This window comes from Podarcis raffonei, chromosome 4, assembly GCF_027172205.1.
Source record: "Podarcis raffonei isolate rPodRaf1 chromosome 4, rPodRaf1.pri, whole genome shotgun sequence".
Taxonomy (NCBI): domain Eukaryota; kingdom Metazoa; phylum Chordata; class Lepidosauria; order Squamata; family Lacertidae; genus Podarcis; species Podarcis raffonei.
The window spans coordinates 82,052,935-82,070,678 of NC_070605.1; the positions used below are offsets into that span (position 1 = coordinate 82,052,935).

Genomic DNA, 17,744 nt, shown 5'->3' on the forward strand with positions numbered 1-17,744 from the left:
CAAACCACCTCAAAAGCAGTTTGCAGTTTTTTTGCATCACATTCAATAACCTATCACTGCACTCATTGTGTGTGTGTATCAGTGTATCAGTTGTTATCAGTGCAATGGGCACCCAAGGAGGAGCACACAAGGGCCAGGAAAATGACATTTTTAAAATAAAACAAAATAAATAAAATAACATTATTTTATTTTATATAAAATGTATTATAAAATATAAAAGTAAAATAAAAAATTATATTATATAAAAAATACATTATATATTTATATATAATATATCATAAATATATACTATATTATACAATCCACTTTTTAAAAATAAAATATTTTATATATTGTATATTTTATATTATATAAAAAAATTAAAATAAAATAAATATTTAAGATGCCTGCCACTTCCACAATTTCCCAGCCGGCCCGAGCTCCGCCCATTCGCCCTTTCCCTGGTTCCAAGCCACGCCCAAACCAACGCAGCTCCGCTCTTCAACGCTTCGCGCCGCGCTCGGCAACTTCCGTCACCGCGCGCGCCGCTCCTAACGTCACCGCTCCGCTCGCCGTTTAAGCAGGCGCTCCTTCGTGAAAACTCGCCGCAGCTTCTTCGGCTATTTCCGGAGAGAACTGCGGCGCTTTCTCTACCTCCCACCCTCCGCTTTCCCTCTCCAAGGCGCGACGCCGCGGTGCATTGTGGGGGCGCGCGCGGCGCATTGTGGGCCTGGAGGAAGGAGGAGAATTCCTCTTCCCTCCCTCCCCCCTCCGTGTGACTCGGAGCTGAGGTGGCCGCCATCTTGTCCACCAGCCAAACCATCCGCCGCCGCTGCTGCCGGGCTTTTGAGGCCTTGCGGGGAGAAAGCTCCGAAGCGGCCTCCTCCTCCCGCCTCCCCGCGTAGGGGCAGAGTGGATGCCGGGTCCTTCCCCGGGTCCGTGCTGCTGAAGACCTCGGAGCCGGGCTCCTCGGGGATGGGCCGCTCCCGCTCGCGGAGCTCGTCGCACTCGAAGCGCGTCAAGAGCTCCAAGCACAACAAGAAGAACCGGAGCCGCTCCCGGTCCCGCTCCCGGGAGAAAGAGAGGGCGAGGAAGCGCTCCAAGTCCCGGGAGAGCAAGCGGAGCCGGCGGAGGGAGTCCCGCTCCAGGTCCCGCTCCAACACCGCGCCGTCCAGGAGGGACCGCGAGAGGGAGAGGGAGCGGGAGAGGGCCTCCTCCCCGCCCGACCGCATCGACATCTTCGGCCGGACCGTCAGCAAGCGCAGCAGCCTGGACGAGAAGCAGAAGCGCGAGGAGGAGGAGAAGAAGGCCGAGTTCGAGAGGCAGAGGAAAATGTGAGCCTTTGGGGTATAGGGGGAGATGGGGGGGGGGAGCGACGCCAATAAAGCCGCCGCCCCCCATGGTCTCTGGCTAGTGAGGTGGTTTTTCCTGGAAAGAGGAGCTGCTGGTGGGCCGGCGGAGAAGGGGCGGACTTCGCAGCAGACGCTGCTCTTGGCATAAGCGCGTGGGGGCGTTTCTGATTTGAAAAGAGACAGCGGGTGGGAGGGTTTAGGCACGGAGGGGGAGGGAGTAGGGGATCATCCGAAAAAGAGCAGGATGCAACCGTCATGGATGCTGGGGACAGGTCCTGTGTAGCACGTGTGTTGAAGATCCTGCTGCTGACAGGTCACCTGGCTGCACGCCCACGCGCCATCTGAAGGAGAAGGACAGCCCCCTTTTGTGTTTTTTTGTGTTTTCCTCCCCTTTTTCTCTGTTGCAAGGAAGGCCTTTCTTCCTCCTCTGGCTTCTTTGGACTTGGCCTGCCTGCTGCTTGTCAAGAAGGTTCCGGCCTCTCTTCTTCCCCGTCACCTTTTCAAGGCTCCAAGCATGCAGTTGCATTTTCATTTATTGCATTTATTCCAGTATGTAGAACCGTGGAAAATTGTAGAGTTGGAAAGGGTCATCTAGTCCAACACCCTGCAACGCAGGAATCCGTAGGCAGCTTTATTCGCTGAATTTACTTGACGGCTATCGGGGTGGGGAGGAAAACCCGGGAAGGTTTGCTTGATGGAAAGTTATACTAAAGGGGCACTTTTTTGGGGTGATTTCTTTACCTTGCTCATGTCGTTGTAATATACTCTGCAGATGCAGTCGACTTACACCGCTTTATACAAAGTTGGACCATGGGTCCGTCTAACAGGATAACGACTGTGAGCTGCTCTCTGGGGTTTCCGACTGGAAGTCTTTCCCAGCCATTTGTGCAGATACCAATGATTAAATATGGTGTCTTCTGCATGTGAGGCAGGTGCTCTTCCATTAAGCTGCAATCCTTCCCTTTAGAGGGAAGGTTTATACATTTTGAACCAAGTCCTTTTCCTAGACTGTACTGTCCGTAGTGGTGTAGCAATACTTAGGATGTGCACATAGACATAGAACAGTTCTCACTGCAGCTCTTTGGTGTTACTACATTGCAGCCCAAGCTCTCACTGCAAGGGAGGTTTCCTGTACATCATGTTGAAGCACTCCCTCCCCCTCTCATTCCTCCCTTAACGTGCAGGCTGAACTAAGCAGAAGGAAGAATAGTGCTGCATATAGAGACTTGGTGAAGTGTGTGGGTTGCTAAAAGCTTCAGAATGAGGCACATTGAAGTGTTCTGGCTGCAGTGTTGCACACAGAACAGTTGCAGTCTTATAGGAGAGAGCTATCTAGATCTGTAATACATCTCTGATAATTATTCTTGAATTTCACACACACACACACAGCCCTGGTTGATGCCACATGTATCTTGGTAAGTGGGGAAAACAATTCAATAGATTTAGTTAGAAATGCTAGTGGAGTACTACTGGAGGATTGGAGCCTTCAAAAACTGTTCTTTGTTCACTTGATGAACAAACTGATTTATTCTAATGCTATCAGAATCCTTATACCAGTATAGTACACACACAAATACTGTTCTTTTTATAAGCGATGTAAGCTTATTAGCATTTTATCTGTGCTCCACATTTTGAACAGTAACTGGGTTATGAACAGTGTCCAGTGCCTTATTCATGCAGATCACCTTGTGTGCAAATGTGACATTTGTGGGCTGTGTAACATAGGATAAGGCTGCTCATCCCTGCTTGAAGTAGGGATTTTATTACCCCCAGTACTCCCTGTTCAGGGAAGGTGCTGCTGCGTTCCATGAATACATTACATTGTTCAGAGAAGTTGGCCACTCTGTGGAGCAGCTATTTGCATGAAAAAGCCAACAGATATAGTGTCTGAACTGGCACTGAGCCACTGTAATTAAAGAAACCTTTCTGATCTTTTATTCAGCTTAGAGAGGGAGTAGTCTATCCAGTGTAAATTAGTTATAGTGCATTGTCTTCTGGGATTTAAAAAAAATACTTATTTGTACATTTGAAAAACTAGTTCTTCAGATTAATTTTATTTAGTTCACATTCTTTTTTGATGGGTTCTGTAGACACATGCTTCTGAGTGTTTGACAGAAGGCCCACTTCAGTCTTATGACTTGTGAATGGTATTGCTACATGAAATGCATTCTTGCACCGAAAGGTCAGCAGGGATCATGTCCTAATGAGAAGTAAAGTTTGATCCTTGACTCAAACTGAAAAGCAGAGTTGAAGGTGTTTGTGTTGATCTGTTCCTGCTAAGTAATTAAAATCTTGACTTACAGAACTGTAGTTCTGAAACTGTAAGAATCCATAGTTTGTGGGAAAAGCTAATTAGCATTTTGTTATTGTACAAATCGGTATATTTTGGAAATTGTAGAATCCTTGGATTCTGGAGTAGGTGGGTTAATACTGAGTTGAACCTCAAAATAGTAAGAGCAGAAGTGCTTGATGTAAAGAAGGTAGAATTGTCAAAGTTCATTGGTAGAACATGGGCTTACCTTTCTGGATAATATAAAATCACATATACTTTATAAAAATCAATAAGGTCCCTGCTTAACCCTGACACATCATAATTTAAAAGGTGATTTGGTGGTAGGCTAAAGCCATTAAATACCTTGGAGAGCTGCTGTAAGCCAGAGTTAAGTGAGCTGCTCCAGTGGTCTTTAAGCATAAGGCCGTTCATCTTAACATGCAGAAGGAAGCAACATAATGCATTATTTTCTTATTAAAAGTTTTTGTACAGTATCCTGGAAAGAAATATCTGTGGGGGGTTGGGGGGGCAACCCTACATATTATGTACCCTCATTAGCTTACATGATGTATGCAGCATAGCGCACAGCAACTGTTTAAAAGTCCCATCTCCATAATGTATACAACACTTCATGTAGTCTTGTTCTATTTCCAGTCTACACAACAGATTCTTACACATGTGGGCTGTCACAAGTACTGCAGCACACAGAACCTCACTTTTTACCACATACTGTTTTAATTTTTATAGTGACAAAGGATTCAACTGGCAGCATGAGGAGTCCTTGTGTGTTGTGCTCTCAGAATCCTAACAGCTTAACTGATACCATTCAGCAAAAAATATATACCATCACATTTAATGGGCAGGAGCTAAGGGTATGCTTCTCTTACAGGAAAACCAGTGGGATTTATAAGAATGTCACTATGGCCCCACGGTTGCAGGAAAAAGTTTGAAATTGTGATGAGACAATTTTTTGTCCCATGTCCCCCCAAACATCCCACCCCAAATACATTAATAAAAAGTAATATTTGGCTGTCATGATTTTCAGCACTACATTATGATAAAATGCTGCCTTGTTTTCATATAGCTAATATTCAAGGAGATGATTATGTGACACTGTTTAAAAAAGGCAGATTTTGCCCCTGTGGCTTGTTCTTCATGTTCACTGTAGCATAAAGCTTTGGCATTTCTGACATTAAATTGTATGGTTATTTAAGGTGATAGCTGATTGGTCCTGCCCATCAGCAGAACAGACTTCCGAAACAGGACTACTTCTCTTCCCTGCAGCAACCATTCCCCTCAGGAGGGCTGTGGGATTCTCCAGAGCAGATTGGGTGGGCACAGAGGGAGGTGCTGCAGAGAAGAGCAAGAAGCTTTTTTTAAAGCCTATGTCGGCTTGTGTAACATTGTGGCTTTTTTTCTTTTTTTCTCCCAGTGGCATACCTGAAAACTGTTACAATACAAAATAAACAACTAAAATACAAAACTTAATCACATTAAAGCAAAGAAATAAAATCAAGTGCAGATGAGTCTTTAAACTTCCATCAAACCAATGCTCCTGAAAAGGCAGGGAGAATAAAAGGGTGCTGTCTCCATTGTAGCAGCCTGCCAGATCTTACTTGGCAGTGATACTTGAAGAAAGGTGATGACCTTGTGGGTCAAATACATACGGTTCAATTATATTTTACATAGAAATAGATGGTTTTTTAATTATAGCATGCTTGGCATTGCTGCACAGGTGCATGTCCAATTGACATGCGGGTCCTTTTGGATCTGGAAGGCAAAAGGGGGGGGGGCTTATACGTGCTCTGCTGATGCGTGCAGGGGCCAGGAAAGCACACACCCACATCCTTTGCAAAATGATCTCTGCCTGTATTTAGGGACTTATGAAACTGGGGGCGTGGCGGGTGGCAGAAAGCAATACTTACTGTTGAATCCTATAGTTCCACTTGTGTACATATGCAGTGCCTGCTGTGCAGATGCACACATCTGTGCAAAACTTAATACATGATGTATTACATTGGAGGTGACCAAAAAATCATTGATTTGCTATTTCTGTCCTTGCAGCCGGCAGCAAGAAATAGAAGAGAAGCTTATTGAGGAAGAGACGGCTCGAAGAGTGGAGGAACTTGTAGCAAAGCGGGTAGAAGAAGAACTGGAGAAACGGAAAGATGAGATTGAGCGGGAAGTTCTGCGCAGGGTGGAGGAGGCTAAGCGCATCATGGAAAAACAGTTGCTCGAAGAACTCGAGCGACAGCGACAAGCTGAACTTGCAGCACAAAAGGCTAGAGAGGTAACGCTCGGTCGTTTGGAAAGTAGAGACAGTCCATGGCAAAACTTTCAGTGTCGGGTTGTGCCTCCTGTTGCGTTCAGAAGGAGATGGAATACAGCAAATCTAATTCCCTTCTTGTGTAAACTTGCATTGCTGCGAAACTTAATTTCTAACTTATTCAGAGGAGCTCACTGATACCTAAAACAGTTACTCTCCTATAAAAACCTGTGCAAAGGATACTTGAATTTTAATGGAACTGACCTACATATTTGAGAATGGTTTGAAACTTTTGCCATGGCTGCAGGATATATCCACAGTCCTTTCTTATGGGGGCGATGGGTTAAACAATCTGTGACTATGTATCCCTCATTTGTTTTGTTTTACCTAGACTGTAAGAGGCTTTATGCCTTCAGTCAGGGGGCGGGAAATAAAAAGCAGGGTGCAATGCTGAGCTGCACTACCTTTCTTTAAACAAATAGATTTTCTTATTCTCCCTTTAAGGCAATCACACATTCTTCTTCAAAACACAGTGGAATAATTCTGGAACTCTGGTCCCATTCACTTCCTTCACAAAAGGCTTACGCCAAATTCACAAGATCCATTTTTTCAGTGACTACTAACAACTTCTTTTCCTCTAGACTAGAGAGTTGTAAAAGAGCAGGTTGTCCTTGTCTGAAGTTGAGCTAAACATGTGACTTCTTCTGTCAGCAGCTGGAGCAGAAGCTGAAAATGTCTTTCTGTGAGGCAGTCAGTAATTTGCTACTGGAGGTTTTGATGCTTGCCAGCACTAATCACTCCAGGATCCCAAAACTTCAAGTTAAACTCATTTTCACTCTACAGAAAGCCGTGCTGAGTGTCAGACAACTCATGCCAATTCCCCCCCACCCTAATTCGTGATTTGACCAAGTTGATTTAGTTCATTAGTTGTCAATAGGAGAGAAGCTTCAGTAAGATTATTGCCCCCCCCCTCATGATTTTTGGAATGATGCAGGATGTTTAAAATACAGAATAACTGCATGTGCTATAAATTCAGTTTGATTTTTACAAATCTAAACTTTGGCTATAAGTAACCGCCGAATTGTTTTTAAGATTTCAGTTTGAAAAACAAAACTTTGTATGGTGGATTTTGGCTGGAGTAATGGTGCCTTCTCAAAGAGCAGATAATTGAACAGTAGGGAATAAGCATGATATGGCTGTTCCCATCAGGACACTTTTATCACACATCATAACCTTGAATTCCTGGAGTGAAGGGTGCCAACCTGTAGCTGGTTACTAGACATAGCAAGAAGTATTTTCTTCACATACTTGCTTTGTTTCCTATTTACTATATTTTTGTGCAGACCTCAGGCTGATTTAGCAAAACCTCCACATATTTAAATAATTTGAATATTTATGATGATAACTGAAATTATTCTTGAACCTTCTTGCAATATTTTTGCTTATGGTTTGCATAACAAAGTTTCTTTAAAATTTATGAAGGGAACTCTAGTTTCAGATGCGATTTCAATCTCATACTTTCCCTGGATTCCCGGACTCCAGTTTAAATTGCAGAAGGGACAGTTTGATACTGTCTCTTAAGCTTGTCACACCCTAGGATGTTCAGTCCATTCACCCACGAAGGAAGCCCATAGTTCCTACGGAGTATGGATTGCCATTTGTACTTTTCGCTAACAGTAAATGTATTTTTTTTCTTATTAATTGTTTGCCTTAGGAATGTTTTACATATTTTTGTTCCTTCTTACCGTAAACATCTGCATTCCTCAGCTCAGCCTTCCTTGTATGTTGTTTCTTTATAAATGGTTGAGCTGCTGATGCAGGCATTGCCAAGCTAACAGTACAAATCATTTTAAAGAGGAAGCTGGCGCGTATGGCAGCCGAGGAGCACACTCTGCAGGACACTGGACAAGACAGTAAATATTCAACTTTTAATGCTGATTAAAGGAGTATAGGTAAAGAATACGTAGGTATACATGATTGGTGAGACAAACTATTCACTTTATTTATATTTTATATATTACTCTTTTAATTTGGTAAATACTATCCAGTTTTTGTAGTTGTCCTTGTTGATTTGTGTGATATTAAAATACTAGTAATAACTGGCTAGGGTTCTCTTGACTAGGGAGGGTTTAGTTGATTGCTGTTTGGACTGGGAGGGATGATTTAAATTTAGAGCTAGAGACCAAGTTTAGTGGCTGCACAGTTTGCTGTTTGAAAGACAAAAGACGGTGGCTATAAAAGCTGCCCCTTTAAGACAGTTCACAGAAGAAATTCCTAGGAAGACTAGTGCAGATGGGTGAGTGAGTATTTTACTTTTCTAACATCTTAACCTGTCCTCCCCTTTAGGAGGAAGAGCGTGCAAAGCGTGAGGAGCTAGAACGAATACTAGAAGAGAATAATCGAAAAATTGCAGAAGCACAAGCTAAATTGGTAAGTAGAAGTAAAGTTTCGATGTACAGCTATAATAGTGTACAACCTGGCAATGTTAAGAACACTTCAGTCAATTTAAATAATTGGATTTGAGAACATTTAACTCTGTGCTGAATTGTAGCTAAAGGTCAATGATCTCTCCTCTCTAGTTCCTTGAAAATTGATTCCAAAAGGTTGGGGGACCTTCCTAAACATCTTTGCGAAGGGTGAAAGAGAGACATAGAGATCAGCATGACCCCAACAAGAATTAAAATACGCTCTGGTGCTGTTCTGCAAATGCTTGCATAAGTGCTAGTGGATGAGTTTGCACAGGGTTAGAATAGCTGTGTTCTGTGGCAGTTTTCATGCCTGTACAACAGTTTTTACAAACGGAATAAATAATTTTGTTTTTGTATAATAATCTCATGAAACGAGTGGAACAAGTCTTTTCACATGCAGCAACTGCAACTGCTGCATCAAACCCATATTTCAGATTTCTGAGATTCTTGTTGAAGCTAATGGTAAAACCTTGGTCTCCAGCTATATGTAACCACGAGAGAATTTAAAGGGGGGGGGGACGACTTACTGATTTTACTTTGTAGTGCCTTTATTGCACTTTTGGAGCATGCTGTCTTGTGAAAGTGTTTTCAACTTTAAAAAAAAAAAGCTTGTGATAGGTAAGGGTCATGAAAATGACTTGCTTTGTTTCCCTAGAATAATGAGAGTATAGAGAGGTATATAAAGGTAGGCTCAATAGCTGGAGGGCAATGAAAATGTTTGCTCAGCCATTTTGTTTGTAGAACCCTAAATAATTTAATGGTGTAGGATTTGGGTGTTTTTGGCAAATGTCTTCTGCAGTATAGGATTGGTGCAGTATAGGATTGTTGGAGCAGCAAATAGCGTGTGAGGATTGCAGGATATCTAAATTCTACTGTTTTCATGTTATAGGCTGAAGAACAATTGAAAATTGTTGAAGAACAAAGAAAAATTCATGAGGAGAGGATGAAACTAGAACAAGAGAGGCAACGTCAGCAAAAGGAAGAGCAAAAAATGATCCTAGGCAAGGGAAAGTCTAGGCCGAAACTGTCATTCTCACTAAAGAGTCAGGATTAAATTTCAGCTCTGAACTCTAATGGAAAATGAAACAAAACTTTGTATAGTAGCTTCATGTTGAAGTGTTTTTTTATTTTATTTTCTTTCGTGATTTTTTCTTTTCTTTTTGGACATCTGAAAAGTTAGCTTGTTCTAATAGGGGCTGTGCTCTACATCTCTCTTATTTTAATGTCTGTTGAGTTAAATCCTTATCAGATCATTGTCTTCTTAAAGAATAAATCTGTTTTGATTCTATGATAAAATGACTTGATGCAGGTCAGGTCATTTTATGAATTATGGTATGGTCTGATAAGGTTTTTACTGACCCACTGATCTCAGAGTTATACTCTGATGTTAATTTTTAATGCTGGTTTGCTGACTTCTTAAAAAAAAGTTTGGCAAAAGTATTGGTAAATTCCCACAGTGTACTGGATCCTCAGTGGTTTGTTATATCGGTGTCTTATGATACTATCCCACTATTGTGCTTGATGTTCCTGATACAGGTAAGGAAAAAGTTGGTCAGTGTTGGCTGGAGATGTGTAAAGGGAGTTCAGTATTGTCTCTGCTAGAATTGTTTTTATTCCAGTGGTAAAATTCAACCAGCATTCCCAATTGTGTAAATAAACCAATTTGCCGAATAAAGTGAAGTCTTAAATTCATACGTTTTAAGTAAATTTTTTTAGTGCATGTATATTTTATGTTAATGAACAGAAACTTGTTTTCCCATAACCAAAAGCACACTAGTATTAAGGCCACTAATATTTTTCATGCTCTCTATGCCGAGCTTGCACATACAATTTGAAACTATCACAGCTGTGCGGTTTAGTGGCTATCGCTGGCTTAGAGGTAGATTTTGTTTTGACAAGATCCTCATTTCATCTGCTGCATCTTTCTTTGTCCAGCATTCAAAGAGTTAATGAGGCTTCTGTGTCTAGTGGAATTGTTTACTTTTGAAACTTCCCTCAGTTTCAAAAGCAGTGTGCCATCCAGCATTACAGGGTTATACTTGGGAACAAGTCAAAATACCCTTGTGTTCATGAAACTAATTTTTCCTAACGTTTGCATTCTTCCCCTTTATCTTCATCCCACCCCAGCATAATGGACAGATAAAAATTGCCACATGCATATTTTTTAAAAAATTCTTGTGGCTACTGAAAGTATTTGCTGGCATGTCTACCAGCCATTAATAGTTATGGTTTGTGATATTAGACTGGTGTAACAGTCTATGTATGCCATTTGAAGCACTTATTTTTTTGGCATAGGAAGTTTTGCAATTGGATCACTAGAATAATTTTGTAAAGGCTTTTTGTGTTATTGTAATGGTAAACACAAATGAAGGTTAACATGCTAGTCCTTTTCTTCAGGCACGGAGCGTTTGGATCCTGCACGTTTTTGTCAGTCCCAAAATATTTTTGGCACCAAGATAGACGGATTAGTTTTCAAAGGTAACTGTTCTAGTGGAATTTTTTTCCCCTCCCCGGTTGTCATGTACAATGTTTCTACTAAAACTGCAGTATCCATAGTTTGTTCATAACGTTCTTACTTGAATAGTTGAATCAAAAAGGAACAAAAGAGTGATGGTGCCTTTTTTTAGTTTTGCAAGCAATGTAACATCTTTTGCGTTGGGTATGTGACCCAGATCTGGAAGAGTCTCATGTTCTGTTTGCCCAGATTACAGGATGAAAAGATGATGATGAAATACACAACAGCTGAACAGTCAATATCTTTGAGAATGTTTTTAATAAATTAATACCGCTGTAATCATTGTGCTGTTCTTACTTCTACCTGTGTTTATCTAAAACCTAGCAAAATACCCAAGGAAACCCAAGTTCTTTCAAGTCTCAATAGTTTGCTTTAAACTATATGGTAACTAAACTGATGCGATAGCTAAAAGCAAATGTATTGGGAAGGGTATTTTTAAAAACTCAGTGCCGTCCAAGTATAGTTATTTTTTTATTTTAAAAAATGCATGGACTTAAAACATCCCAAGTCCTCAATACATTTGATATATTTTACTAGTATTTGTTTTTTATGTACAAGATACCAAAAAGAAGGGGGGAAACCATTAGTTTAAGCTGTGAAATAGAAAGGATATCTGAAGTGTCCTGGCATCACCTAATAATACTGAATGCATATAACCAGAAGACATATTTATGTAATATGAACACCTATGGTTGCAAAGTGGTCTTTACGTCTGGGCCTATTATAAAGATATAGCTCTAAATTTACTCTACATTTTTAATGAGACTTGTATTAAATAATAAAATCATGCTTTTTTCCCATATAATATGGTAAGTTTGATCAAGTGACTGATAGGCATTCCTTCCACAACAAAGTGTTTTGCAGCACCTTTAAAGATTAACCAATTTGTTCCGGCATTTACTGTAATAAATTTCTTCATCTTTATGATGCTACAATGCTGCTGTTTTCACTTTCCTTATATTGAGAACTCTAGAGCAAAAGTTGATTTTAAAGACAAAATCCTGCCTTTTTTGTTTGTTTTTTTAACAACAACAGTAGTTTGAGGCTGCTGTGGTTTGCAGAGTTGGAGATGGTTAGGGTCTGGTCCTATTCAAACTCCCTGCAGATCTGGTGCAACATGATGTGTGCTCTACAGATAAATTCTAAGGAAGCTTTCTTCTTTTAATATTAAAACATAGTTATTTCACTCATTATTATGTTAGGATCCAATAACGCATACCTTTCTAATGCCCAGTGTGTGACGGCAGGATTTCTTTATTTTTTTGGCACACCGTACTGTATCTTGGAAGTCATTCTGACAGCTGACCTGTCCATTTCAGTTTAATCTGGCAAGGTGGATCACCCCTCCCCATATTCATTAGCAAACCCCTTTTCCTGTTCTCTTTTTACTCCACTTCCTGCATGGCCAATTAAAAGAAAAAGGCCGAGAAACTTGCTGACAACTGCCAATTTTTCTTTCTCATAAATGTATCCAAAGAACCAGGCGATCATATATTGTAGAAGTACTGTAACTTCTTAGGGAAGAACGCAGTTGCTGCCTTCTGCTTCAATGTGTCTTGCTGGAAGAAAGATGACCAGCCTGTGATGCATTGGGTTCCACTGGCTTGAGGAAGGCAGAACGGGAAGGAAATCATGGTTTTGGCAAGTTCATGAGAAATGAGGAATCGTTGAGTCGTGTGACCTGAAGTGGTGGTGTTTGGAAAAAACATGCTTTTTAAAAGTCCTTTTCTGACTTCCTAAACGATGCTGGGGTGCAGGGTCTTGCACCCCAGAACTGAAGACAATAGGCTGGATTTTTATTTTTAGTTAGGGCTGTATCAAACCAATTGAAACCCTTTGTAGCTGTGGAACCTAAGGACCCAACCTTGTTTGGAAAGAACTGATCTCCCCGCAGTTTCTCCCGTTAGTATCAAAGGTAGAGACTTCCTTACATTGGAAAAGGCCAGTGGTGGGGAGCAGGAGTGCCTGGAAGCTGGATCCTGAGAGGGAGTTAACTTTGCAAGTACATCCTAATGATTTCAGGGTCCCTCAGTCCCAACAAATGTGCTCAGGTAAGGCTGCAGGCGAAAGACTTTAATGGACAGCGAGCAGACGCAGCTTGGGTCAACTGTTCCCAGATGGCGACCAGTTTTTCCAAAACCTAGTAGAAAAGTGGAGATCACTAAAGAAGCTTTTTCTCTCTCCCTCGAACCACCCCCTTGATCTTACTATTGGGAAGTTTTTGTGTGTTGTTGTGTTTTTACTTTTTTGTTGTCATCGTGAGCTGCCCAGAGTGGCTGGGGCAACCCAGTCAGATGGGCGGCATACAAATATTATTATTATTATTATTATTATTATTATTATTATTATTATTATTATTATTACCAATTTAAATGTGGCAGACCCAAATCCTCTTACAATTACACTGTAAGGCCCAGCTTCCCAGGAACTCATTCGCGGTTTTCAAAGAATAAATACCCTATTTATTTATTTTTAATCAGAATGAATAAAATTTAGCTAAAGGCCGCCATGCCTAAGAGCGCACATTCGCCCTGCAATAACTTCCGTCCAGTTTGGTGGGATTCGCTTCCGAGTTGAAGCTGGCAAATGAGAAAATCCATTTAGGGAGCAATTTCGTGAAAGCAAAAGCCACCGCCTGCCTCCGTCGGAGCTGAGCGAGACTTTCCGGCTTGCTCCCCCTCCTAGTTCCGCTCGGTCTGCTCGGCCTTAGGGGGCCCGATCCCCTCGCTAGGCGCAGGAGAAACGATCGTTTGGGGTGGGCAGCCCAGCAGCACAACGCGGGACGATCATCTTGGGAGTGAAGCTGCGCTGCCGGCGGAGCCCAGAACCAGATTGTTCCCCCGCGTTGCTGTTGAGTTTTAGTCCCGGGAAGAGAGACATAACTTGGGTCTAAGTAAACGGGCTGTGCAGATCGCAGTTAAAATCTCCTTTTTCTCGGGAGGGGGGTTGCCTCCAGTAACACTCATTTGAAACAATAATTCGGGGCAAAACCATATTTAGCCTCCCGTTTTATTTCCTAACGGGCTGACCAATGTTTTTGAGGCTGTTTGTGTCCTTCTCGAGGAAGCAATAGGATTTTTATTGTACTTTTGCGGGGAGGGGGTGGTGTAGAAGCGCTGGAAGAATTGCTGTCCAGGTTGAAGGGGGGAAAAACCTCTCCTGTTTCCTGGGAAAGTGGATTCAGATCTGTCCTGAGATAGTCAACCCACCCTGCCCCCCCAAAAAAATATTATTAAGGGGATATGCGTGCAATCCCGAAGGAGCAACCCGAAGTTTGTGATTCTGCGCTCGCTCGCAAGGGTGGCGCAACCCGGTTTCCATGGAAAGGAGGATTTGGGTTCGGGATGTTGTAAGTCGCTTGGTGGAAACCCTACCGGTCCTTTTGGCTGGATTTTCCACGGGGCTGCAGTCCGGATCCTCCGCAAACCGTTTCCACGGTCGTGGGTCGGAGGAGGGACTTATTGTATCCCAAAGCAGAAGGGCGACTGTATCGCTCGCCACTTTGCGCACCAGCCTCGTGCGCGCAGAAGCAGCTGCCCAAATTTTCGCCTGGAGCAGCGCTTGCTTGGGAACCGCACCGGCGTAGTATCCACTGAACTTTGGTGGAAGCCTCTTCAGGGTTGAGAAGAGCCAGATCAGACCGGTTTCTTAAAATAAATACTTTTATTTATTTATTTTTTTAAAAAGTTTTAAAACAAGCCCGCAGTTCTCCACCTACTTACCTGGACGTAAATCCCAGTAAACACAATGGGGCTTCCTGCTGAGTAGATACACACATATATGATTGAATTGTCGAGAGAATTTACACGTGTAACCTTCAGAGCTTCCCTGAATCACTACAGAGTTTGCTTTTAAAAGGACAATCGGATTGTTCATCTGTAAGAAAATGTTGCTTGTTTGTTTTTCTTAACTTTTTTTTTTAAAAAATGGTATTCCGCTCTCAGACATGCCTATTTACAGCTGCCCTTTCTTGCAGCCAAATCCCTTTTGTGACGTCCCGTATTTTTAGCTCCTTGGGGCTATTTTTAGGCTTTCCAGATGTGCCTCTTTCTTCGAAAGGGGACCCCCCTCCTTCTTTGACAAGGTTAACCCTGATTCCGGAGCCTGGAAGAGGAAAAGGGACACGAGGCACCCTCCCTGCCCCCCCCAAGCCCGAGGCTGGCACTAATTTTGGACAGGCTTTTCTTCGCCGGGCTAGCCTGTTTTTCAGCCTATTTTCGTTTCCACCGGACGCTCAGCATCACGGAGGATGCAATCAGAAGCCGTTTCCATGTATACTTTATATGGAAACGGCTTCTCGTGTGTGTGTGTCCCCCAAAACACACATGCACACCTTCCTTACTTTAACAGCAACTCAACCGACGCGTTTCTAAACAAACAACCCCCGTATCTCCAAAGTTCACGTAACTTTATCTTGGGTCCTTGCAAAAACCCGTTGACGGGCTTCCTGGCTCTTGTGAAAGAACCACCTTATCTATGCAAAAGTATCTTTACCTTTGCAAAAGTTTGAACAGAGAATCGCTCCAAGTGAGCAAACGGTGTGTAAATGACGCCTTTTTGGGTCCCCCTCCCTACCTTTCACCTTCAGATATCTGAGTCACCTTTCCAGCGATTGTCTCCTGGGTGAGAATCCGGATTTCCTCCTCCTCCTCCCCCCTCCTCCTCCTCTCTGGTCGGCGTCGGGTCTCCCCCGACAAAGGACACCGAATTCACAGTTGGCTCAGCCCCGCTTGGCACTTTTGCGCGAGAGAAACCGACTGGGAGCGAGGCGAGAGACCCCGGCGCGCCTCGGACGCGCGTCTGTCGGGCAACTGGCGAAGGCAAGCTCGGGACGGAGTGCTAATTCGGACCAAACGGAGCCAGAAAAGCAGAGTCGCACGGCTTTGGGAAAGGGGAGTTTCACCCACGGCTTCTTCCAAAAGGAATCAAGACTCTTAAACAAAAATAAAAATCCAACAAAACTCATATACACCCCCCCAGCCCCAGAATTGTCTTAAAAAGAAAAAGGGGTTTCTTCATCCCGAGATATTAAGATATTTGGGTTGTTTTAATCAAATGAGAAGAAACGGATGATTTTGAAAGGGGGGGCGGGCGGGCAGGAGAGAGGAATATGCACAGATTTAATATAACTTTTTTACTGTTTTGGTTTTTGATGTTCCAAACTTGGGAGAAAGTTTCCAGCTTCTAAAGTCTGACAGAGCAGTTTGTGGCCTCGCTCGGTGCATCTCTCCAAATGTTTATAAGAGAGCAATCCAAAAATGATCGGATCGTGCCAGATTAGAGACCGCATCTCCTTCGAAACATTGTAGGGAAATTGCTTGATTGTTCTATCCATTGCAATTCGTATCATTCCACGTAATGTCGGGTTGCTAACTGCCCCGCTACGCAAAGTTCTAATCCGGAACATATGGGAAAGTGGGATTTTCCCTGGCGCGCTCCTCGGTTTTGGCCAGCATCCCGCGATGCGGAGGTGATCGAAAGCAGGACATTTCAACAACAAATCCCCAAACCTCCCCTTTTAATTTAAAAAAAGTCAAGATGAAGGCTCCCCGTTCAACTACAGCGCAAAGCGGCGCTCAGGATCGCGCCGTCGAAGCGCCCGAGCGCGGCTGTAATCCGCTGCGGTTACCGTCGCGGCCGCTAGTGGGCGCTGTGGTTCCACGGAATTGTGCAGGGAGGCCGGTTCCGCTTAGCAGCGCAGACCCGGCGGCGGCCGGGTTTGCGGAGCCGGGGAACCTGCCGCGCTGCCGGGTCGGGCCTCCCTCTCCGCGGGCTGCTGCCCCGCTTTCCCTGTCGTGGGAAGGGGGGGGGCTTCCATTTTTCAGCCGGGCTCCACTCTTTTCAAGGCGCGCCACCCAAAGACTCTTCCTGAGCGCCCTCAGACCCCCGGGGGCCGTGTGGGGTTTTTTTTTGGGAGGGGGTGATATGCGGGTGGATGAGCAAGAACCGAAGGGAGAAGGGGAAAGCCCCGTTTGCAGCCCCCCGAGGTGGGAACGAGGAGCCCCTCAGCAAAAGGAGCCCCCGCTTTTCCATTAGAAACCAGCGGCGCTCAGGTGTCTCCGAGTTTCGGCGGGGTCGCCCGCTCGCCTCAGCAGTTTCTGTCACGGGCTCCTCTAATGCGTGCGAGGGGTGGTGGTGCGCGCTGCGGCTCATGAGGGGAGTTAAGCCTTCGAGCTTCTCAAGCCAGTAGTCCTCAAGGGACTTTCGCGAGGGTTATGGCGCTGTGGAATTGCGGACCGGCGAGCGCTGCGCTCCAGACGCCTGAGGAGCGCCGGTCTGTCCGTCCCTCAAAGTTTGGGAGCCCAAAGAAGCCTCCCTCCGCTCCCCGCTTCCCCAAAGCCTTTAAAACAAAGGTTTTTGTTTTATTTCAAAAGGAACAAAAATCTAAGTGTGCTTTTATTTTCAAAATAAAAATACTCGGCTGGGAAAGAGCGTTTGCGACCTATCACGATCCCCACCCTATGAGGTGACTGACTGGAGCTACTGGATTACCTGTCGCCACCCTTCCCTCCCTCCCTCCCGCCACCCTCTCCCCCCCCCTCTCCCCGCGCGCAGGTCCCGCCCCTTTCGGAATGCGGGGCCTGAGCCTGGGCGCGAGCTTGGCGTAAGTGACAGCGGCGTCGCCCAACCAGCGCCGCCGTTGCCGGGGAAGGGGGGTGGCCGCGTTTATAGAGAGGAGCGAGGACGCGGCGCTCGGAGCCTCACTCTCGCCTCTGGAGCCAACGAGGAGTCCGCGGCGGGGAAGTCCGGCAGCCCGCGGCGAGGAGCGCTTGTAGCCGCGCGGGGAGAAGGAGGAGGAGGAGGAAGCGGACCACAGCGCGGGACGAGGGGAAGTTGAAGGGGAAAGGAAAGCGGGAAAGCAAAGAGAAAAGGGGCTGCTGCTGCGGCGGCG

At 44.3% G+C, this 17,744-nt stretch overlaps 1 protein-coding gene across 3 annotated transcripts; it reads left to right on the forward strand.

Annotated features, from left to right (window-relative positions):
• The first annotated feature begins 732 nt into the window (after window positions 1-732).
• Window positions 733-10,029, forward strand: ARGLU1 (arginine and glutamate rich 1). Of its 3 annotated transcripts, XR_008329953.1 has the most exons (5): window positions 733-1,313; window positions 5,668-5,893; window positions 7,725-7,782; window positions 8,216-8,299; window positions 9,227-9,410. XR_008329953.1 is itself a non-coding variant. In XM_053384437.1 (4 exons), exons 1-4 carry the CDS (start codon window positions 955-957, stop codon window positions 9,389-9,391), a joined length of 834 nt encoding a protein of 277 aa, XP_053240412.1. In that variant the 5' UTR covers window positions 737-954; the 3' UTR covers window positions 9,392-10,029. The 3 variants fall into 3 exon arrangements, 2 of the variants coding, with proteins under 2 accessions (XP_053240413.1, XP_053240412.1); XM_053384437.1 differs by lacking the exon at window positions 7,725-7,782 and having other exon boundaries at window positions 737-1,313; window positions 9,227-10,029; XM_053384438.1 differs by lacking the exons at window positions 8,216-8,299; window positions 9,227-9,410 and having other exon boundaries at window positions 7,725-8,003.
• The last annotated feature ends 7,715 nt before the right edge of the window (window positions 10,030-17,744 follow it).

What these genes read in the sequence shown, in the direction of transcription:
- ARGLU1 (XM_053384437.1), top strand. Translation starts at nt 955, where the DNA reads ATGGGCCGCTCCCGCTCGCGGAGCTCGTCGCACTCGAAGCGCGTCAAG. An exon ending in TTCGAGAGGCAGAGGAAAAT is followed by an intron (nt 1,314 to 5,667) that starts GTGAGCCTTTGG and finishes CTGTCCTTGCAG; the next exon opens with CCGGCAGCAAGAAATAGAAG. An exon ending in CAGAAGCACAAGCTAAATTG is followed by an intron (nt 8,300 to 9,226) that starts GTAAGTAGAAGT and finishes TTCATGTTATAG; the next exon opens with GCTGAAGAACAATTGAAAAT.